The 24,264-nt window shown below is 43.1% G+C and overlaps 1 protein-coding gene across 1 annotated transcript in view; it reads right to left on the bottom strand.

The window, feature by feature from the left end:
• CFTR (CF transmembrane conductance regulator) overlaps positions 1-10,311 on the bottom strand; it is a 142,963-nt gene extending 132,652 nt beyond the window's left edge. The window contains exon 1 of the mRNA XM_030549072.1: positions 10,223-10,311. Within this exon, the coding sequence (XP_030404932.1) occupies positions 10,223-10,275 (53 nt within the window). The 5' untranslated portion in view covers positions 10,276-10,311. The remainder of the gene's footprint in view (positions 1-10,222) is intronic.
• Positions 10,312-24,264: the final 13,953 nt, after the last annotated feature.

Here is a 24,264-nt window from a genome sequence, read left to right as displayed (position 1 = left end):
ACATTAATTCCTAATTTCTGGTTCTCATTTCTGTTGTCAGTGAGAAATAATTTTTGAAGCAAAGAAAGCAAGGAAGAAGGGAAACAGATTGGCCTTAAAGTATTATACTGTATTAGCAAATGCCACCAGATTACTGGCTGGCATTTAATGAACTCTTTCACAGAGAAACCTGTAGTGCTGTCAGAGTCTTGCAACTAAGTAGGGATGTTATTATGGGCACATATACATGAAACCCAGCTGGAGACAAGTTTCAAGGGTGAACTGTAGGTAAGAAAAAAAGAAGGAAAACAAGTTCCACCTCTTCTATTGACAGCCTGGTAACAAAGTACACCCCATAATGGTACAAGACATGAGGATATCATGTACATGACACATTGTTTTAACTTGTCTTTTGTTTGTTTTCTAATCTTTTTCTTTATTTTTTCCTCCCTTTAGCACTCTACAATACATCTCTTATTGTAGCTATTTGCTCTTCTAGTTTGCTGAACCTTATCTCACATGAGAAAATTCAAACCTATTGGATGAACTTTTCTGCCCTGCTAGAGGTACTACCTTGTCTCTATTAGCTGATGCTGTCTTCTCAACAGGGCCAAATCCTGGCCCTGCTTAAAGCTGCTTCATACCCCTCTGAAGTCACAAGTAGCCTCAAAGTTGATTTAACCAGCAATGTGGGTTTTCCCCCAGCATAGAGGAATCCCTGGCATGGACAAAACAAATCTGGCCCTCTCCCTCCCCCAGTCCTGATGTAGACATGCAGGTGAAGAAGCAGGCATGGCCAAAGAATTACTTTGCTGTAGCCAAATGGTGGAAATTCAGCTGCAGTCCCTGCTGCAAGGTGTGCAAATGAGCTGCCCTGCAGGGGCAGACCTGGAGGAATTCTGGTTTACTCTGACACCATTTCAACAGGTGCTGTGTACACTGCCACACACTTGATCAGCTCTGTTGACTGTTGCAAAGGAGATCCTGGCTCTGCTGTCATCCCTTTTAGGTAGCTGGCAAAAGGGGACTTTTGTAAACTTTCAGCTGGGAGCTGACTGGACAGCTGAGATCAAGTAACCAGTACACAATTCTGAGTTCCCACCATGTGCCAGCAACAGACCAGAGTGCATGGACAGGTTGGACTGACTCAAAGCAGGGAGGGGATTGCACTGGCATGGGGCAGAGAGTCTGTGTGTATTTAGCTATGCAAGGGGAGATATATGCTGTAAGAGGGGCAAGGGAATCTATCCCCTGCTAGAGATCCTTGACCTAGGGCAGGGGTGGGCAAACTACGGCCCACGGGCCATCAGGAAACAAGGGGGCAGGAGTCCCAGAAGGGGGGCAGATAGGAGGTGGTGGCCGGGCCATGACCCCTTCCCCTAACTGGCCCTCCATACAATTTACAAAACCCTATGTGGACCTTAGGCCAAAAAGTTTGCCTGCCCCTGACGTAGGGGCATTCCTGGCTTTCCTAGGGTTAGATAAAAGTGTTCTATTGTTAAGTGTGGTGCTTATTCCAGGAGTTAACTCTCATCTCCCTGGGAAGGAAGGTTGACATTTGTGAAGAGGCCTATGGCTGAGACCTGGGATCCTTTCCCCAACCCTGGGAGCTCCCCTACCTGACATATGAAAAATTTGTGCTTGAATCAACATGGCTGACCAAGTGTGTGGCAGTGTACACAGCACCTGTTGAAACGGTGTCAGAGTAAACCAGAATTCCTCCAGTGCATATCTCACACTCACTTTACACCTGTGATGGCAGCTTCATTCCAGGTGTGAAATTTAACCTTCAGAGGATGGCAGGCAGTGCATGGCCAGGTGAGGACAGCTTTAAAGCATGGCTGGAGATCTTTCAGAGCACAACTGACAGACTCAGAGCATCCACACTGCAACAATTGATCACCAGCCAGCAACACCTCTTCCTGGAAATGCATTGTGCAGTCTCAGGTCCCCCAAATGCCTGGGGTTGCAGGTGTCTTGTTTCAATCCTCCTTTCTGTGAGCTTTCCACCACAACGGGACCAACGCCCTGTGTATTTCTCTGGCTGAATCAAACCTCTAACATTCTCTACTTACCATAATTTTAAAACATTCTATATGAAATCAGATATTAGGACAGAAAATGCTTATACAACATGTTGCATTAATTTTGTGTGGCTGAGATATATTTCTTTGCAGCTCTGAAAGATCATGATTAAAATATAAGAAAAAAATTGAACAAATATTCTGAACATTATATTTATTGCTTCAAAGAGTTGGAGGTAAATGTGGATCTTATTAATTTATATGCTTTCTTTGCAGATCGCTAAAACTGAAGAATTGAATTTCTCTCTTAATGAACATTTGTGTTTGCTGTCAAGTGTTATTTAATATGGAAAACATTTACTATGCCACTAACTGTGAATAGCAGTTTGTCGAATAATCAATGTTCTGTTGAAACCCCAGGGTCCCAATAGCTAATCTTAATGAGAATTACTCAATGGAAAATCTTGGACAAGATTTACATTTTTATGACCTTTTTTAAAAATGTGACATTTATTCTGGCTATTTTAGAGGATTTGCAACTGAGTAATGTGATCTAGTAGTGGCTTTTAGGATCCTGCCTTTTTAGCAGAATTTTGATTTTTCCTTTGCATAGTGCTTTTTACAGCTAGTAAGATGGTCAGTACTACTTCAGGTTTTTGAGATATTATAACTATGAAGCCCAGGCTATATGTGAAAATGAAAAAAGGGCACATTCTAGGAACAAAGATACACATGTGTTGTGCCTTATAAGGGTAAAAGATATTAAACGCATTAAAGTCTGTCATTATTTGATCTGGATAGGCAAACGTGAAGCTTGTCATAAGCAAGAGAGATACATCCACTGAACTTTCAATTACAGAGTGGATCCATGAAAGAACACAATGTCGACTATTAGTTGTAAACAGGTCGAGCAATAACATTTACTTGCTAAAACACATAGCAATGGAAAAGCTGACCCAAGAGAAGGCTCTTTTGTTTTTAGATATTAACTAATTCTGAGTCAATGAACTAACCTCACTTCACGCTGTCCTTTAACTAGTAAATATGGCTTGTACCCCTAAATATCTGTCCTCTTTTTAAAAAAAATTAACTATTTGTCTCAATGTTATTTTGAATATATTTTTAAAGTATTAAGTTAGTTTTCTAAAATTATTTGCAATAGTTCAGTAGTAAGATGTCTTTAGATTTTAAAGCTAACTTTAGAGAAAACTATTGAGTTCTACATAAGTCAGAAGATGAATAATGGCAATAAAATGACTAGAAATGTTGTATAGATCAGCAAGGGCCAAATCTTATATTTTTCACAGAAATAGTCTCAATGAGTTCGGTAGGAGTCCTCGTGTGACTAAGGTGAGCAAGATTTAATCCTGAATCTTTTATCTATCAGGGCTAGAATCAGAATTAATTATCAGATCTACAGTAATGGTTTTTCTACTGGCAGATTAAAATATCTGCTCAGTTTTCAACAGTTAAGAAAGAGGACATGGACAGCTAAGAGGCAAAACCAACAGCTTTGCAAATTTAGGACAACCACAAGTACTGTGAAATCATTTTTCAAATGATTGCACAGTTTGCAAACACAATCACTTTGGTAGTCACAAGTTTGTTCATTATAGCATGGCCATTACGTGTCTTGGCAGAGACCTCAAAATATCCATTCTTTCGAATATCCCCCAGCAAGAACATTTTGCCACTAAAACCATGAGTTTCCCTGGGTTTGACACACTCATTGTCCATCTATGCCTTTATGGGCACATTACGTACTGAGGTCCAGTGCACTTTTCACATGCTAGTCAAAAAGTGGTGGAATAAAAGCATTTCATCAGAGAGAACCTTTCCAAACCTATAGTTTATTCCAGCATAGCTGACTTATTTGTGAACAGAACTAAATATCTTATTGAACAATTGACAGGTGGTTAAATGAGATTAATGAAGAAATAAACATCCTTGGGTAAATTGACATCTTCTCAAATTCTTCTCTCATGCAAGAGAATTACTATTTCCATTGAAGTGAAAATATGTCAAACGTGGGTATTCAAGAGAGTGAGAATTCCTATATGTATCTTTTGTATGGATAGCTTGTTTCAGGTACATTCTGAAATAACTTTCCCACACATGAAGCATGATTTGGTGGTTGAAGAGCTGGACTGGGACTCAGGAGGTCGGGATTTACTTCCTGCTCTGCCACAGACTTCCTGTGTGATGTTGGGAAAATCACTTAATCTCTCTGTGCCTCAGTTATCCATCTGTAAAATGTGAATAATAATACATCCTTTTCCCCATCCCTTGCCTGTCTTGTCTATTTACACTGTAAGCTCTTCAAGGTGGAGACTGTATCTTACTACATCTTTGTACAGTGCCTAGCACAAGAGGTCCTTGATCTTTATTTGAGCTTCTAGAGGCTACTATAATACAAATAATAAGATGGCTTTCACTGTCTATTATTAGTAATTAAAAATACTTCAAGGATTTAACTGCATTGCCCTCATTCCTGATAAAATAGAATAAGTGTAAAAAATTGGTAAGTTCTTAAAAATTTCAAATATTTATTCTGGTTTAAATATACATGCCCACTATAAGTTTTTGTCCTATCACAGAGCCAAGAGCCTTTTGGCATCTTTCAGAAAACTCAGACACATGTTGATTTGGGCAGTTGTGTTTTAGATGGATGAAATAGCCATATAGGAAGAGGTTCCATTAGTTGCTGTGGAACTAGTACTTTTGGCGTTAACTGAAACATTGGTGGTTCAGACTTGTACAGGGATGGACTTTAAACATGTTAGCAGAGGGAGGATTGCACTGGGATTGAAATAACAGGATTTGTAATATGGAGATCAGAGTACTAGTCCAGGTTATAAAACAGATTTCCTCTTCCACACTGGAGACACCTCTTGCACCCAAATTTTAAAAAGTGGACTCAAATTTTGAATGCCAATCCTCAAAACCTTAGAGGCTGATTTTCAGAGATACTCAACACCCACAGATGTCACCGAATTCAATCAGATTTGTGAATGTTCAGCACCTTTGAAAGTCAGGCCTTATATGCTGAAAGATGGACACCAAAAAACTGATGTGTCCAAAGTTAGTGGCCACTTCTGCAAATGTGGGCATTAATCTCTATGTATCATTTACCTCAGCTACAAAATAATGATACTTACATTTATATAAATATAATATTTTTCCAGTTCCACAGGGATATGGTGACAACTAAGGAATGTATGTAAAGTACTTTGAAATCCTTGGGTGGAAGGTGCTGTCATTGTGCAAAGGGCATTTGCTTAACTTCACACTCTAAGTAGTCCTTATGAAGACAATGGGACTACTTTGTCTAAGGCTACATCTGCATTGAAAATTAATGTGTAATTGTGGTGCAAGAAGGCATACCCACACTAGCTTTGATCTAACTGGCAATGCAGCCTTGTCAACCCAACAGATACTCATCTGGATTCCTGGGTGTGTACTTGGGTTGCTAGCCTGCACCAGGTTCCATGCTGACACATCTTCATTGCTGCTGTTTCCCATGCTAGCTAAATTAAAGCTGAAACAGATATGCTTACCTGCACTGCAATTACACCTTAATTTGTGGCGTAGACATATCCTAAGTCTTTCCTGGATCAGAGTCTATTTTTTGAGTCAAGATTCATAGATTCCAAGGTCAGAAGGAACCAATGATGATCATCTAATCTGACCTTCGGTATAACACCAGCCATAGAACTTCCTCAAAATAATCCCTAGAGCAGATATTTTAGAAAAACATCCAGTCTTGATTTAGAAATTGTCAGTACTGGAGAATCCACTATCACGCTTGGTAAATTGTTCCAATGGTTAATTACTCTGAATGTTAAAAATTTACACCTTATTTCCACTCTGAATTTGTCTAGATGAAAAGTTTCCAAAGCACAGACTAGTGTCTTGCCATGAGGAGTAGAAAGGAAGAAATGTATTCTGGAGCTATGGTAGAAACAGAAGTAGCACAGTTATAACTTGCACAAATCATAGAATCATAGGACTGGAAGGGACCTTGAGAAGTCATCTAATCCAGTCCCCAGCACTCATGGCAGGACTAAGTATTCTCTAGATCATTCCTGACAGGTGTTTGTCTAACTTGCTCTTAAAAATCTCTAATGATGGAGATTCCGCAACCTCCCTAGGCAATTTATTCCAGTGCTTAACCACCCTGACAGGAAGTTTTTCCTAATGTCCAGCCTAAACCTCCTTTACTGCAATTTAAGACCATTGCTTCTTGTTCTATCCTCAGCAGTTAAGAAGAACAATTCTTCTCCCTCCTTCTTGTAACAACCTTTTACATGCAATACTTGAAAACTGTTATCATGTCCCCCCTCAGTTTTCTCTTTTCCAGACTAAAGATACCCAATTTTTTCAATCTTCCCTCATAAGTCATGTCTTCTAGATCTTTAATCACTTTTGTTGCTCATCTCTGGACTCTCCCCAATTTGTCCATATCCTTCCTGGAATGTGACACCCAGAACTGGATACAGTACTCCAGCTGAGGCCTAATCAGCGCAGAGTACAGAAGAAGAATTACTTCTCATGTCTTGCTTACAACACTCCTGCTAATACAGACCAGAAGGATGTTCTCTTTTTTTTGCAAGTGTTACACTGTTGACTCATATTTAGCTTGTGGTCCACTATGACCCCCAGATACCTTTCCGCAATACTCCTTCCTAGGCAGTCATTTTCCATTTTGTATGTGTGCAACTGATTGTTCCTTCCTAAATGGAGCACTTTACATTTGTCCATATTGAATTTCATCCTATTTACTTCAAACCATTTCTCCAGTTTGTCCAGATTATTTTGAATTTTAATCCTATCCTCCAAAGCATTGGCAACCCTTTTCATCTTAGTATCGTCTTCAAACTTTATAAGTGAACTCTCTATGTCATTATCTAAATCATTTATGAAGATATTGAACACAACTGGACCCAGAACTGATCCCTGCAGCACCCCACTCATTATGCCCTTCCAGCATAACGTGGAATGTTTTCCTCAAAAAACGTTTTCCTAGTAAAAGTTGTTGTTACTTACCTGGTTTACTTTTCATTTCTTCAATATGAAAAAAATGTAATTTTCTAAACAAAACCTGCTTATTTACTCACAGTTATAAATGTTTCAGAAAATAGCTAATTTTTAAATTATGAACTTTTATAGTCTGTGCAATCAAATCTCTCTCTCTCTTTTTGCAAGCCTGGATCATTTTCTTGAATAGTCATACAAAAAGAGGGTATTGCCTTGTTAAGAGTCCATATTTGACATGGCTTCTTTATAAAACTTGTTATTGTCTGAACTTTTTTTTAGGGCAGGGATTGGAAACATTTTTAAAGAAAATGTACAAATACAGTATTGAAATGTATCTACCTTAACTACATTAGTTACAAACTAAGATTCAAATTCCGCACACAGCTATGCTCAGATAACTCCCAAGCAGGACAGATGCATCTAAGCAAAGAATCTGGCAATAGGTTTGTAGAAAGTAATCTATTATTTAACGTTTCATATGCTGTCATCAGATAGCTGAAAACCACTATGATGAATTATATGTTTATCACTGATAACCTCCTGGCGGATATCTTCTCTGCAAATTTTGCCACAATTATTTCAAATGGTCCTATAGTGACCTTCAGTCTATTACATTGCATTACATCCAGATTGGCATTTGAAAGAAACAGAAACAGCTATGAAAGAAACAGAACCCAGCAGACACTGTTTTAAGTGAAGATTTCTTAAACCACATGAAGATAGATTATGAGACAATGTTAAATAACTGTTGTTAGTAGGAAAAGTAACTTTTTCTTCCACATCACTTTACAAACAAAGGAAGGGCTGATTCCTTGATTTTATTTCAGCTGCTCTGTTCATGTTACATTAGAACATTAGTACTTGAGAGTACCATACCGGATCCATGAGATAGCACTTAAGCCACATGTTTACAATTAAGCACATTCTTAAGTGCTTTCTAAATGAGGCTGCTTTCTTGAACTGGGACTGTTCTTATTATGCAGATACAATTACACACTAAAATGAAATTCTACTATTTTAGAAAAACTCAACCAAATCCAACTTTTTATCACAACTTTATGGGATGAACCAGTTTACTGAGTCTACAAGTGTCTACCTAATGCTATGAAACAATATTGTTCTGGTTTTGTAAAGTTCATCACACATAGTATTTTTTAAATTTTGTTCACTTCTGATAACTTGACAATTTCACTTGTTGCTGTAAGATAGCTTGGTTTCTAGCAACTAGAGTAGCATAATTTTTTCCCCTGATATTAATCTTGACCCTATGAGACAGACACTGTATTTGGGTAACTGAACAGTGAAAGCATGTATTTTCAAATAAACTAATACATTTTTATCAATTAAAAAAAATATGTTGGCTTTTGAACAGACATATTTAACAAACAAGAACTATGTATTCTGGCACCCTTCCAAAAAATTTTTTTGATGCAACTCTTAACATTCATCAGTTTTCACATCTAACTAGTTTTAATCTATTGATATATCAGATAAAATATTCCAAAAGTATTGAATCCTAAAATAGATGACACATTTTGAGAAGTAGAGGAATCACTTGCAATGTAAATATCCTAGACAGCAAATAAACAGAGAACTTTGTAGTACCAGAAATTTATTATTTCATCAGCTTCTTCCACTGTGAAGGTACGCTCATATTGTACATGGTATTTTTGTGTTTATCCATAGGAAGTTTATTTTCACTGGGCTGATTTTTCTTCTGTCAGACCAATTATTATTATAATATGGTTTAAATGTTAATGACAGGAGAAGGAAACATTTTGAGTATATATTTAGTATGTCTCTTTAAAACAGAGTAATAAGTATGTTATATTAGTTACACCTTGATTTATATTTATTTCAATTTCACAACAGGCCTGATCCAAAGCCCACTGAAATCAATAGAAAAAGTCAAGAGGAATCTAAGTATCTTGGGTCTTATCCAAAGCCCATTAAGCACATGCTTCACATTAAGCATGTATTTAAGCCCTAGTTTTAGACCATGGAAATTTTGCCCAAAGCAGAGATCAGAAATAAATTATTTTCTTTTCTTGCACTGTGTTAAATGAGGCGTAAGCATCAGAGATTCTTAGATACTGTACTTACTCTGCGAGGTGCCCTAGAAATAACTAAGATGAAAACAAAATAGAGCCTGGACTAGTCTCCCCAAAAGCATTTTAAAAGAGGCATTTTAAAATCTAGTCATCTTAAAAACCTGGGCTAAAAGTTATCCGAGGTACTACACCTACCAGAATCCCGCTACCATTCATAATCACATTTTCGATTTTACAAACTGATCTTTTCATCCCTATTGCTGCATGTAGAACCCACACAAACAACAAGGAAAACTACCCAGCTGCATGAAATTGAGTGTACCCGGTATGCTCTCAGATGCCCAAAGTTGGAGAAATATAGAGAAGGATTTTTGTCTTTCTAATCTCTGTCTGGTATAATATCAGGTGTTACTTGTAACAGCTCCAGGTAAAAGGATTTCAAAAGTATGATTTCCGCGTCGTCCCACTGTGTGTGGTGGGGGAGGGGGACGAAAGAGGATCCTTTGTACACAGAAGAAGAAGAGAAAAGGGATCGGGGACTTTCGCCCCCATAGGACACGTCTCAATCGGAAGGGAGAGATTTATGTATAAGGTGTCCCTAAGATCACCTTTTAAAAAAAACGTGCTTGCAAAGCACATTTCCTCCGAAGTTCTCACACCCTGGAGTTAAATGTACAACAGCCAGGCTCAGAAGTAGAGCAATTAACCAAAGGTTGCACAGATAATCTACTATAAAGTAATTTACCCAGTATGGATGTGATCCTGCATGACACTTGCACCTAAGAGCTTTCAGACGCCCCTCGTGTTCAAAACACGGGCACGCGGTGCCAGAGGAGACCACGGCGCGAAGATCCTCCTGGAATAAACCAGGAGAGCGCGGCTCTCTTTGCAAAACATTTCGGGGCTAACGGGCGCAAGGCAACGTGCCCAGAGGAGACTCGGCTGAGGGTCCCGGGCTTCAGGCGGGGGCAGCCCTGCGCTCGCGCGCAGTCACTACCCACTGCCCGTCCCCCGGGATCCTCCGAGGCGCGCGGGTGCAAAGCGCCGGGGGACCCAGCCGAGCCACACCTCGCATGCCGCCGCCCGCTGCAGGGTCCTTCCCCTCGCCCCCGCCCGAGCCCCGGCTCTTACCTGAAGAAAAGCTTGGAGAAGACGTTGGCCTTCTCCAGAGGGGACCGCTGCATGGTGCCCGGGCCGCCTGCCGGGCGGCGCTAGGCGCAGGGAGCTGCAGCGGCGCTCGCTAATTGCTAAACTCTCCCGCGGCCGCTCCGCTCTTGCGGCTCCCCCACCTTATGCACCCTGCCCGCGCTGATGTCATTGCCTCCCTCCTTCCCCTGCCTCTCTCCCCGCCTCTGCTGTGCCCACGGGGCCTGCCCTCCGACCCCCTCCCCCGCGCCCCGCTGGCCTCGCCCCTCGAGGGCAGTGCCCGTGGATCCGGCACCAAAGGAATCCGCCGCTGCGGGAGCCACTCGCCTGCTCCCGTCAGGTGCGCGCTCCGCGCCCGGCCGGCTGCCGGGACCCCCGCCCCCGAGGCGCTGAGCGCGAGGAGCCCCGCACCCCCGGGTGCCGACTGGCTGCGTCTCCGGCACTGGGAGAGGAATAGCGACGCCTCTCGGGCTTGCTCGCCCCACACTTGTGCTTCGGGGCTATGTCAAGCAGGGCGGGCTCCAGAGCGCCTTGGGGTCAGTCTCTTCCAGGTGACCCTCACCCCCAACAGTTTGCTGGGATCAGGCAGGACACACACACTCTCCCCTTCATGGGCTCCAAACTGATTCTTCCTTCTGCTGGGAAAGTGCTTCCCCCGCCCCCTTAGCGCTTAGGATTGTGCCCGGGGTCTTATTCCCTGCCCCCTGGGTTGCAGTCTTTGCCTGGTACTGTGTAACACTGCTCACTCCAGAGCTCTGATCCCAGGTATTGCTACACCCCACCCCTGGCTGTGTTGGGAACTCAGATGCCAAGCACAACACATTACCGACCTAAAATAACTGGCAGGGGTTCACCGGGGCACCTGCTGTGGGGCCAATTTCAGTCTCAGTCAGCAAACCTTCTTTAAAGGTTTACGGAGAGAAAGGGAGACTCTCGCTTTAAAATACAAGACTTGGCCTGTAAAGCTGGTTTCCTCAGAAGAAAAGGTAAACTCGGGTATCCGGTGCAAAGGGAGTTGAAATCCTTGCTCCCGCCTCAGCCTTTATAAAGTGCTCAATACACCTTGTGTTAAATACTGGAACGCTATTGTTAAAAGTGTTAAGCACACATTGACATTGGGCTGGAGCAAATGAATAGCAAAGTAGGCTTTTTGAATCTGAGATTTTTATCATCTCCAGGTCTTTGGCAAATTTGTTTACTGTGAAATTACCTCATTAATTTCTGCTTGATATGAATACAAATAAGTACAAAATGTGAATACTTAGTAATAAGGATACTTGCATGGGGTGTGCAGACTGCTGTCTTGGCCACTAAAGGGTTACTAGGATTGGGGAACTGCCTGCCTGCTCAGCTGGGGCTGATCAGGAGACTCAAAACAGCTGCAGAGATAAAAAGAGGTTGAACAGAAGGGTGGGATCACAGCTAAAGAAGCTGATGAGCTATGGTGAGCAGGAGCGTTCAGAAACATACTGGTGAGATACTGGCCAGGAAAATGGACCCTCTGGAGGATGAGACCAGAGGGGTAACTGAGGAACAGCTTGAAGGACAGGCATGCTAGGTAGGCAAGAGGAATGTGAAGGGGTTGGGTGAGCTTGGTGCTGACCACTTTGTTATAAGAACGGCCATACTGGGTCAGACCACAGGCCTCTCTAGCCCAGCATTCTGTCTTCCGACAATGACTGATGCTGGATGCTTTAGAGGGAATGATCAGAACTGGGCAATTACTGATCCATCCCTTGCCTTCTAGTCCCAGATTCCAACAGTCAGAGGCTTAGGGAGGTGCAGAGCATGGGCTTGCATTCCTGATCATCTTGGCTAATAGCAATTGATGTCTGTCAATGGCTGTCTGTCCATTAACTTATCATGTGCAGGGTTTCTGGTCTGGAACCTGGGAGAGTGGATGAGCCTGGATTCCCTACCAAGCCCAGCATAGTTGCTTATCAAGGCCTTGAAAAAGTGAGCCATACCCAAAGAAGCCAGAGGCTGTGTCCCCCTCACCTAAGCTTGCTAGTCTCCTGAAATACTGGACTTTTTAATGCCCTCAAAAGGGAAGGGGTTATCTGTGGCCTGGGCTGAGGTTGCAACAAAGAATCAGTGAATGGGCTGGAAGGTGGGCACCCCTCAAAGAAGAAGGGAAAATGAGGCAGAGTTGCTGAGTTGCCTGGTCTAGCTATGAGGGGTGCTGAAGATACTGAAAAAGAGTCATATTTACTTTAAAAAAGCATCTGCTGCATATTTTTTCTCACAGAATATCAATATCAGGAAGGGACCTCAGGAGGTCATCTAGTCCAACTCCCTGCTCAAAGCAGGACCAATCAATCCCCAACTAAATCAGGGATTGTCTTAACTCATGAATGTAAGAAACAAAGCTGTTTCCTTATTGTGGAACTTTCCCAGAACAATCATTCAGCTCAATCAAGGTGGGATGTCCTACATTTCATAATATTGAATCAACACGCTATTATTTATGAAGCACCATAAATGTGCATTGTGCATTACAAACAAGATAATTGATTCCTGTCCCCCCCCAATGGGTTAAAATCTAAACATAGCCAAAGTGCCAACAAACATAGAACTAACATTAGGAAGAACACTGATCACAGCATAAGAACATATGGTTATTTTGTTTAGTTATGCATTCAGTGTGAATGATCCTTGTTTGTTTTGTTTAATACTCTGGTTTTGCTGTTTAAACACTACATTTGTTGACTTTGATTTTTGTATTTGCAACATTAGATATGGGAGGAGAGGATCTATCTTTCTGCAAGTGCATGGTTGCTACCCTCAGTATATTGTCTAGTACTTTATCCAGACTAGCTGCATCTCCAGCACTGTGCCTTTCTTTTCTTGTAGTTCATGCTACTGTTTAACTAGCTGTCACTCCTAGCAAGCTTTTACTGATATCTTTTAAATTAATTTTATCATTATTTCTAGTTGTGCCCAGCTGTACTTCCATAAATAATTCTTCTTCATCTTGGTGGTGTTTCCTCACAGTATATGTTGTTGGTTAATGTCTCCTCTTCTGGAGTGTCTAAACAGAGCTTTTTTTGGTCTCAAATTTCCCACTTGATCCTACCACAGTGATCGCAACAATGGGAGTACCACTATAGACAGGACTCCAGACAGCTGTCATTGTTTTAAGCAGTAGATTGGGGTAGGGAACCTGTGGCACGTGTACCAATTTTCAGTGGCACTCACACTGCCCGGGTCCTGGCCACCAGTCTGGGGGGCTCTGCATTTTAATTTAATTTTAAATGAAGCTTCATAAACATTTTAAAAACCTTATTTACTTTACATACAACAATATTTTAGTTATATATTACAGACTTATAGAAAGAGACCTTCTAAAAATGTTTAAATGTATTACTGGCACACACAACCTTAAATTAGAGTGAATGAATGAAGACTCAGCCCACCACTTCTGAAAGGTTGCTGACTCCTGCACTAGATCATCTCATCCTTCTCAGTTTAGGTCTAGATGATGCCATGCTTAAAACATCAATGGCTGCTGAAGCCTTGTCTACACTAGTACTCCCACTGTTGCACTCACCTGTGGAGCTGAACTGGTGGCAGCAACAGTGGGAATCTTGAGGCAAAAAAGACTGTAGTGATGTCCCCCTTAATCATTGTTTATACTATTTGCAAATTTAGCTCTAAAGTCTTTCCTTATAAGTCAAGCTCTCTAGCACCCTAACTGGTTGATTATTCTTCTCTGTACTTGTCAATAACTCTTGGATTCTAAGGTGTCCAGGTGTACTGTCATCGGAGCCACAGGGACTATCCTTTCCCTGATCTGTGACTTGATAACTCTGCATACATAACCCAAAATTGCATAGATCTTTTTTCCCTTATCAGATTGTAAACTCTAATCTAACTTGTACAATATCACCCCAAGATATTTTTTTTCTGCATTGCTGCTTTCTGGATTTCTCCCTTACAATGAATATCTGTATTTCAGATGACTTTCACTTTGAAAGACTTGCAAGGTAGTATATTGAGGAATCTTAACTTGTTACTTTAGAACTGTCCATATTCCTAACCTCTTCTAATGGGATTGATGCTGCTCTAGTTAAGTAACTGAGAAACTTGTCCATAACATTAGTCTGTGCAGGAGCTGATCTTAAGTGTGGGAACCACAAAGATACTTTGATGCCTAAGTCCCAGTTTTGGCTCCACTGTGATCCCCAAAACTCTTGCTGAATGCAGAAAGGTGTCCTAAACACTGGATTAGTCATTTCTCTCTAGCACAATTATGTATTCACAGTGGAACAGTGTCAGCAGAAGATACTAAGGGAGTCCCAATTCAGAATATCCCATAGCTAACTAGTTAAAGCACCTGCCTAACATCTGAACAGATGTCTCCCACCTCTTTTCTGCCCCCTCAGGGAAGGAGGGGCAATGAACCCTGGGTCTCCCACATCCCAGGTGAGTGCTGTAACTACTGAGATGAAGATATAAGGTGTTCTGTGTGAAGCATCGCAGGTGCTTAACCCATTCCTGCAAGAAACACCTTGGGCACCTAAACTGTCTGACTCCAGATGGCAAGTTCTTGTTTGTGGATTGCAAAGAAGAGTTAGGCATGTGAGTTCAGGTTGTAAGGAGGCAGCTATCTTGGGGCAGGGAGAGGGAAGTGCATGCAGGAGCAGCGCCAGGGTTTTTGGCATCCTAGGATGGGGTCCTTCCGCGCACCTGGTCTTCAGGGCACTTCGGCGGTGGGTCCCGGACCGAGTGAAGGCCCCGCTGCAGAATTGCCGACAATGACCCAGAGCATGGAAGGACCCCTCACCGCTGAATTGCCACCAAGGGCGGCAAAATGCCGCCCTCTCAAATCCTGGTGCCCTAGACAACCGCCTATGTTGCCTAAATGGAAGCGCCAGCCCTGAGTGCATGGTGTGGCTTAGTGCACATCCTTCTCCTCAGCATTTACCATTGGCTAGCTTAGGAAGCCTGCTGCGTAGCATGCTGTCATTTGTGGATCACATTCTTAGGCATCTCTCTCCCCATTTGTCATTTAGGGAGCCTAGGTGCCTAACTTGGCTTTGTGTATTAGTTTTGTTCCTATGGATGATGGGGTTTTGTTTTGTTTTAACCTGTTGGTGCCTAAAAGTTAAGTGTTGTGGCACTCAGAGTTGTAACGCTTAAGTCTCTTTGTGGATCCTACCCTCATTCTCTTGGAGCTATTTCTGTTCTCTCTGGTTACACCCCCTTCCAATTTAGTATCTGTGAATTTCACTGAGATGCTCTTTATTTACTTCAATTTTTAGAAAAGACATAAGTCCCAATCTGACACCAACAATTTTATCCACTAATTTTATGCACTTCCAGTTGGTTTTACTCCATTTTGCTCAAAAAGCTTAGTAAAAGATAAAGTCCCTGATCCAAAGATCTTATCTGGGGGGGCTTATCCAGCAAAGATTTAACATAATGCAACAGACCAGCTACAAATGGAACTTAGAGGCAAATAGCACATCTGTATCATATGTGGACCTCTCAGCAGGGCAGAAGCTGCAACAAGAAGACAGCTGAGGAGTCCCCCAAACTGACGGCTGGAGTAAAGCTAGCATCTCCAGCTCTATTCCTCCCCCTCCCAGTTCCTATGGTCCCAAAGTCAATGAAGCTGTGTTTCTTAAACTAGGACTGAATATGGCCCAGTGTGTTCTGTTACATGCTTGTGGTTTTAACCATAAAAGTAAACTATTAGCTTCTGTAACTAGGATATAACAACATTTACTACTGAATTAAACTCTAAGTTGCCACTGAAAACTGGGTAGACACTGGTTTTATTACAATAGCTATTAGAAGGGCTTTCTTCACTAGGATAAATTCTACATTCTGCTCTGCTTCTGAAGAAACTTTCAAGGAAAAAAGCAAAAATGTTAATTTGCCAAGTATTCAGAAGATGATGGACTGACAGCTTCAGGTAACCAAATTCCACAGTGTCCACAGACCAGGTATGACACAGGAAGCAACTGTTCACGTTTTCCTCCTCTGTCAAGATGCTCCTATTGGTACGTGGAGGGGACTACATCTAAACATGGGAGTGAGGTTCAGTCTGTTTGTCTCCTGAGGCTGTGTGACAGTATTAATATGAACTGGGACTATATAGAACATTATTGCAATCAAGGTCCTGTAGTGGCACCAAATCTTGTATAAAGGGGGGTCAAATAAGGTGTCTAAGACAAGGTTATGGTTTACTGGTTATGATTATGCTATCTGGATGCATGTATAATTTTTTGTATTTAAAGTTGTAAGTATTGGCTCTATACTGTCTGTATTTCAAACTTGTGCTATGCTTCTGGGTGACACACCAGACAATTTGCCATCAGCACTGCCTAGCCTGCTTGATGGCTCATTAAGGACCACCAGCTATACAACTGACCCATTGAGAGAAGGCAGATACACCCTGTGACTCAGCAAGGTATGCAGGGACATGCCTATGAACAGAACTCTAAGGTTTTTCTGTGCCATGTGCTGTGTAGGGAACCGCGGAAGACTGTGTTGCGGCCTAGTTAGGGTATTACTGCTTTCTCGGTGGCCAGTCATTGTAGGACACGGCACGCCAGTTACAACTTGCTTTGAACTGGTTAGGACCAGTTTGCATGGCCTTTGGCCAAGGGGCAGACACCCCCTGTGGAAAGCCCCTATTTGCTTATGTATGATCTGTGTTTGTGCCTTGCATATATAGCTGCATAATTTCGGTCCTGCCTTTGGACTCAATACCAGGCTGAGCTTCGGTGCGCTGGGTTCCCCGCCTCCGTGACAGCAATGCCAGGAGTCCCCGTTGCGGGTGTGTCACTTTACCTTCATTAAAGCCAATAACTCACGGGGTGTGTGTGGGCCTCGTTCTTGCAGAGCACCCTGGGTAGGCCTGTAGCCTCCCGAGAACCTTACATGCTGGATAGTTAGTTTGTTTTTGGAACAAAGAAAGCAAGAGACTATAAAAGACTGCAAATAAAACAGGAATACACCTCTACCCCAATATAATGCTGTCCTCGGGAGCCAAAAAATCTTACCGTGTTAGGTGAAACTGCGTTATATTGAACTTGCTTAGATCCGCCGAAGTGCGCAGCCCTGCCCCCTCCCCAAAGCGGTGCTTTACTGCATTGTAGCCAAATTTGTGTTATATCGGGTCACATTATATTGGGGTAGAGGTGTACTTGTGGCACCTTTTGAGACTAACAAATTTATTTGAGCATAAGCTTTCATGGGCTACAGCCCACTTCATCAGATGCATAGAATGGAACATATAGTAAGAAGATACACACACACACACACACACACACACACACACACACACACACACACACACACACACACACACACACACACACACACACACACACACACACAGAGAACATGAAAAGGTGGAAGTTGCCATACCAACTCTAAGAGGCTAATTAAGATAAACTATTATTAGGAGGAGGAAAATAAACTTGTAGTGATAATCAAGATGGCCTATTCCAGACAGTTGACCAGAAGGTGTGAGGATACTTGATACATTTTCCCATAAATCTATAAAGGACTGAATGACCCATCCCATCTAGATGTACTCCAGAGACTTGATTTGAACCTGGAGTTTATTCCATCGCTGCTACAAGCCTGAACCAAGAACTCTGCCATTACTCATAGACTCTAGGACTAGACGGGACCTCGAGAGGTCATCGAGTCCAGTCCCCTGCCCTCATGGCAGGACCAAATACTGTCTAGACCATCCCTAATAGACATTTATCTAACCTACTCTTAAATATCTCCAGAGATGGAGATTCCACAACTTCCCTAGGCAATCTATTCCAGTGTTTAACTACCCTGACGGTTAGGAACTTTTTCCTAATGTCCAACCTAAATCTCCCTTGCTGCAGTTTAAGCCCATTGCTTCTTGTTCTATCATTGGAGGCTAAGGTGAACAAGTTTTCTCCCTCCTCCTGATGACACCCTTTTAGATACCTGAAAACTGCTATCATGTTCCCTCTCAGTCTTCTCTTTTCCAAACTAAACAAACCCAATTCCTTCAGCCTTCCTTCATAGGTCATGTTCTCAAGACCTTTAATCATTCTTGTTGCTCTTCTCTGGACTCTCTCCAATTTCTCCACATCTTTCTTGAAATGCGGTGCCCAGAACTGGACACAATACTCCAGTTGAGGCCTAACCAGCACAGAGTAAAGCGGAAGAATGACTTCTCGCGTCTTGTTTACAACACACCTGTTAATGCATCCCAGAATCACGTTCGCTTTTTTTACTGTATGTAGTTGATTCCATTTAACCAATTCTAGCTCTCATCTATATCTTTTTTTATTCATAAAAGGAAAAATTTAGATTTTGGATTCTGAAGGATTGGCAACAGTGTGATTTTTTTTTTTTTTTTTTTTTTTTTTTTTTTTTTTTTTTGGGTAAGATCTGATTTGTATATTGACCTGCGTCTGGGGCTTGGCCCTTTGGGATCGGGAGAACACTTTCCCTTTTACTGGGGTATTGGTTTTCATAACCATTCATCCCCATAACGAGTGGCCCTGGTGGTGATACTAGGAAACTGGAGTATTTAAGGGAATTTCTTGTATGACTCCCGGTTAGCCAGTGGGGTAAAACCAAAGTCCTCTCTGTTTGGCTGGTTTGGTTTGGCTGGTTTGGTTTGTCTTGGTGTTCAAAGGATCCCCAGCCTTGGGCTGTAACTGCCCTGCTCTGAGCAATTTGTCCTGAATTGGTACTTTCAGAAGTGTCCTACCAAAGCCAGCATCGTTACAGGCTGCCAGGCTAGACATTGATTAATGCCAGTCATGGTTGGTTTTGTGTCCTGGATATGTCCACTAAGAAATGGGATGAGAATACCAGCTTGTATTTAAATTAGCTGATAAACAGACATCAGAGGGCAGGAAGTTCTGGTAACTCATGACCAGGGCTAGGGTTGATCTTGAGATGAGAAATTCTGATTAGTCCTTGGAACTCTGAAATACCTTAAGTGAAATCCTGGCCGTACTGAAGTCAATGGCAAAAATCCCTGGCCAGCAACTACACTCTGACAGATCTCTGGGGGAATACTAGCATTAAATTCACCCTTTAAGCACTGAATAGCAAGACTGACAACTTTTATATAGAATTATTGTAAATAGTGAATGAATATTAATGCCATGCTTCACAACCTGTTGTCTGAGTTCACCTTAAGGATGCAGTAGTTCAAAAAAGGGTTAGCTTATTATGCAGACCCTGATTTTATATCATGGATTTCACAGGAGGATGATAATACTGGACTGACATGCCTCTAAAACTGCATGGAGCTTTGACTATGACATTCACACTTCAGGCCTGAAAAAAGCATTGTCATGCATATGCCTCACTCTGTTTTGCACTTTATTAGTTGCACTTAGCCAAAAAAATTGTTTTGGTTTTTTAGCTTTCCTCCCTCTGCAACCCCGCGCTCCCCCCTGACATCTTAGTGACTAAACATTAGACTAGTCAATTTCTTTTTTGTTTCCAGTCAGCTTTTCTTTTGGGTTGTCATGCACTAACAATGCCGTTGTGGCTGCCAAAAACAACACTTGTGGTCACTGATTTGTCATTGTTTATAATATAGCACCTAATACAAACAAAAGGATTTTCTTTAAGTCTCACCTTGCTGGCTTTTCAAACACCTAAATCTAGGGCCTAAACTTAGTTGAAGTCCCTTTTAAAAAAAGATACACAAAAAATGGCTCTTGGCTACCCGGGTAGGAAGGAGGGTATAGGGAGCCTCTTTCCATCCCATCCCGCTCACAAGCATCAGGGCAGATACACCCTACAGTTCATGAGAGAGTACTAGGAGAGAAGGCTAGCGAAGCATGATGTCTCACACCATAAGTCTGATCCAAAGTCTCCTGAAGTCAATGAGAATCTTTCCATTGATTTCTATAGGCTTTGGGTTAGGCCTTATGATCCCAAGGATTATGATCTGTGGTTTTTGGAATACATCCAGGTATTGAACTATTCCTCTATCAGTAATCAGTGCAAGCTATGGGCACACACTGCTCCTGTTTCTTAGGTTGCAGTGGTTCTATAGAAGAAGATGCACCAAGCAACGTCTTCCTTTTGTCATTGCTTTGCACAGGGCTGCATGTTGCCCTATATTTTATTTACGGATGGCAGAGCTGACCTCCCCATACCCTAGTTGACATATTAGAAGTTTGTCAGTTTCAGAACTGTGCAGATGCCGTTGTGAAAGCAAATTGTAGTCTCACTGTTCCTTGGGAAACATTCTTGGGGAAAATGTTCTTTTTTTTAATGTTGTGCTTGAAAAAATGCTGAAAATAGTAATGCAATAACAATAAACAGTCTTTGTTATGGTATTGTAAATTATATTTCCATTTCTTAATAGTCAAAAGACCAGAGAGACACTATCAAATGACTTACACTAATTTTCTTTTTTATATCCTTAAAGTGTTCTCTACTTGTAGGTAGGTTAGCGCTTAATATGCAATTTTATTTTGTTCATTAATCATGACTGACTTAACATCATGGCTGACATAGTTAACTTCCTAATATCTACTCCTTTGCCAGTAAGCTTAATTAAAATGCATTGTAAATGAAAGTAAAGCTGCAATGATACTGGCTTAACAAGGTTAAGCATTCACAAATATTTACTGGAATGACATACCTATACAAGTCAATATCCGCAAGACAGACTGCAGAAAGATGGTTTTGATTTTTTGCTTGTTTGGTGTTTTCATTTGACACAATAAACAAAAAAAATTTAGTCCTGGCAGAAGATGCCAGATGATTAATGGGACAAATTCAGTCATCACCGCAAGAAGTAGGCACAACTCCATTGTTTTCTGATGCTGTAATTGTTTATTCCAACCATGAATTTGGCCCTTGAACTAAGGCAGGGGTTCTCAAACTTCATGGCACCGTGACCCCCTGCTGACAACAAAAATTACTTTATGACCCCAGGAGGGGGGACTAAAACCTGAGCCTGCCCATACCCCACTGCCCCGGGTGGGGCGGGCCTGTGTTGTTATTGACATAAACTATAACCATATAGATCATTGTTGCAATCACCGTTATATATTTGCTGCAATTATACGAAGGTTGTCATGTGAGGTGTCTAAAGAGGTTATGATTTGCTGGTTATGATTATGCTGTCTGTATGTATCATTTTTTGTAGCTGAAGTTATGAATATTGGCTATGTACTTGTATCTCAATGTGTTTTGATTCAAGTAGCCTCCGTGAAGCATTTGGTCAGTTTCGGGCACTTACTGAGAATAGTCCTATCAGGAAACACATAACTGACCATGAACTTTAGGAGATGCCAATCCACATCTGAGCTTTCCTGGGAACGTTCAAACTGACATGTAAACCAGGCCCGCACAACATGCGGCCCGCATGGGCTCACTGTGCGGCCGTGGGCAGGAGGCAGAGTAGGGCTGTTGGGTTCGCCCAGGGCTGATCCAACCATCTAGGATTTTTCCTCCCTCCCTTCCCCTCATGCAGAGTGTGGTGCAGCTGGTTGGGTGCCTGGGCCTGATTTAGTGGCTCCCATTAGCCTCCAGCAGGCAGAGTCCCTCCCCTCCCCCGTCTGTGTCACATCATAGCACTCTGTGGGGGAGGGGCTGTGTGGTCAGCAGCTTGTCTGGTTTGGCTCCACATGGAGCCAGCGGCTGGAGCGGCATGGTGATAATGGGAGTCCTGGGGGCAGTCAGGGAGCAGGAGGAGGGATGGATGGGTTGAGAGTTCTGGTGGGGCTGTCAAGGGGTGGGGTGTGGGGAGGGATTGGAGCAGCCAGGGGACAGGGAGTGGGGGAGGGTTGGATGGGTCGGGAGTTCTGGGGGGGGCTGTTGGGGTGGGGGTGTGGAGAGGGATTGAAACAGTCAGGGGGCAGGGGGAGAGTTGGATGGGTCAGGATTTCTGGGGATCTGCTGAAGGCAGGGGAGTGGTTGGATGGGGTGTGGGAGTCCTGGGGGTCTGTCTGCAGGCAGGAGTGTGGGTAAGGTTTGGGGCAGCCAGGGAACAGGTAGGGGGTAGGATACTAGGGGGGCAGTTAGGGTGGGGGGTTCGGGGGGGCAGTCAGGGGACAAGGAGCAGGGGGGTTGGGGGTTCTGAGGGGGGTGGGAAATGGGAGGGAGCGGATGGAGAGGGGCTCTCCCTGTCCTCTTTTTTTGATTGATGAAATATGGTAACCCTGGTTTTCATAAGCATTCATCCCCATAACGAGTGGCCCTGATGGTGGTACTGGGAAACTGGAGTGTCTAAGAGAATTGCTTGTATGACTTCTGGATAGCCAGTGGGGTAAAACCAAAGTCCTCTCTGTCTGGCTGGTTTGGTGTGCCTTAAAGATGGAGAAACCCCAGTCTTAGGCTGTATCTGCCCTGCTCTAAGCAATTTGTCCTGAATTGGTCCTCTCAGTTGTGTCCCGCCAGAGGCAGCATCATTACAGGGCCAAAGCCTGAGCCCCACCACTCCAGGCGGGGGCAAAGCTCAAGGGCTCCACCTACAGTCCAGGGGCCTGCAACCTCAGCCCTACTGTCCAGGGCTGAAACATCAGGCTTTGGCTTCAGCCATGGACTATGTCCCAGCAAGTCTAAGCCAGCCCCGGTGACCCTTTAAAGGGGGTTATGACCCATTTTGGGGTCCTGACCAACACTTTGAGAACCACTGGACTAAAGTCCTTGATCTTTGTATTTCTGTCCTTGCCCCATACTCTCTGTACACAAACTTCCCCACAGATCATCACTACTGTCTGACTACATCAATATAATATTTTGTCTCTGTTATGGAAAAATCATCTAGTACTTCAATGGCAGTAAGAGATGTTCTACTGACTGTGTTCTCAAGGGGTGGGTGTGTGTGCATGGCTTGGTGTTAAAGGATGGTTGAAGCATCCTGGAAGGTCCAGACATCAGTTCTGAGGAGCAAAACAGATGCAGAGAGTCAGATTGTGACAGGCCTCCTAGGGATGTATGAAGGAAGAGCTCAAAATAAACCATCTCCTCATTTAAAGGCCTGCTGCAGTTGTGGCTCCTGTGCCTGGAGAAACAGGTACTGCTCTAAATGTTTCACATGGTGACCCAAGGGCACTAGGGCTGGTTAATATGAGAACAAGAACTTAGCTCTAGCTTTTTTAAGCATTTAAAAAAAAATCTGCATGAAAACTGGAGAGTGCTTTTAGCAGGGTGGACCCCTGCTCCTGCCCTGAAGAGTTAAAAACAGCCCTGGGAAGGGGCTATGCCTGAAGAAAGCAGCTTTTAGGCTGGGCTGATTGGGGGAAGTGGCTGGGGCCACGCCCCAAACAGACTCAGCTGGCCCAGAGATGCCAGGGGCAGACAAAGGAGTCTTCCTCTGCCTGTAGAGGGAGAAGGGCCTGGTTGCAGGGCACTAAAGACAGAGTACCTGAGTGAAGCAGGGCTGGGTAAAGGCAGAGGAGCTGGGGAGCTCCAGCCTGGAAAGCCCCAGGCTGCAGCCTAGCACACGGCCAACAGGTACTGGGGCCTGCAGAGGGCAGCCCAAGGGTAGGCTAAAGCAGCAGGTCCAAACCTTTTTGCCTATGATGAGTGTCTGATACTGCAGTCTGCCCCAGTGAACGGAGGCTAGATGGAGACTGGGCAGTAGCCAAAACTGAGACCAGGTGGGGATAGTGGGTTGGGAGTTCCCCAGGGAGAGGAGATCCAGATTAGTAGGGTACTGCCAGGGGTCAGCACCCCAGTTAAAAGAGGCATCAGGGTCCAGGGAGGGACACAGGGCTAGAGAACAGGTAGATCACCGGCCTGCAGAGGGCGCTCTTGGCTGGAAAAAGAGCTAATTCCCAGGAGTCACCAGCAGGAGGTGCCGCAGGGTGAGTCTGCATGTCTACAGTATTAAATCCAGTTCCTTCCTCTCTTTTAGGAGAACTCCGACCACAAATGCTTTTAAGCAGGATACCAAGTTACAACATTAGAAAAAATTCCCACTGTTAACACTTACTTCTGAGATGTTTACAAATTAACCTTTTCATGGGTAGTAAATACACAACAATCGCATTCTCATAAAGCCATTTGGCAATCTGACTACAGCTGAATGACCTGCA

Source organism: Gopherus evgoodei, chromosome 1 (assembly GCF_007399415.2).
Source record: "Gopherus evgoodei ecotype Sinaloan lineage chromosome 1, rGopEvg1_v1.p, whole genome shotgun sequence".
Classification (NCBI taxonomy): domain Eukaryota; kingdom Metazoa; phylum Chordata; order Testudines; family Testudinidae; genus Gopherus; species Gopherus evgoodei.
This window is presented reverse-complemented; position numbering and strand designations above follow the sequence as displayed.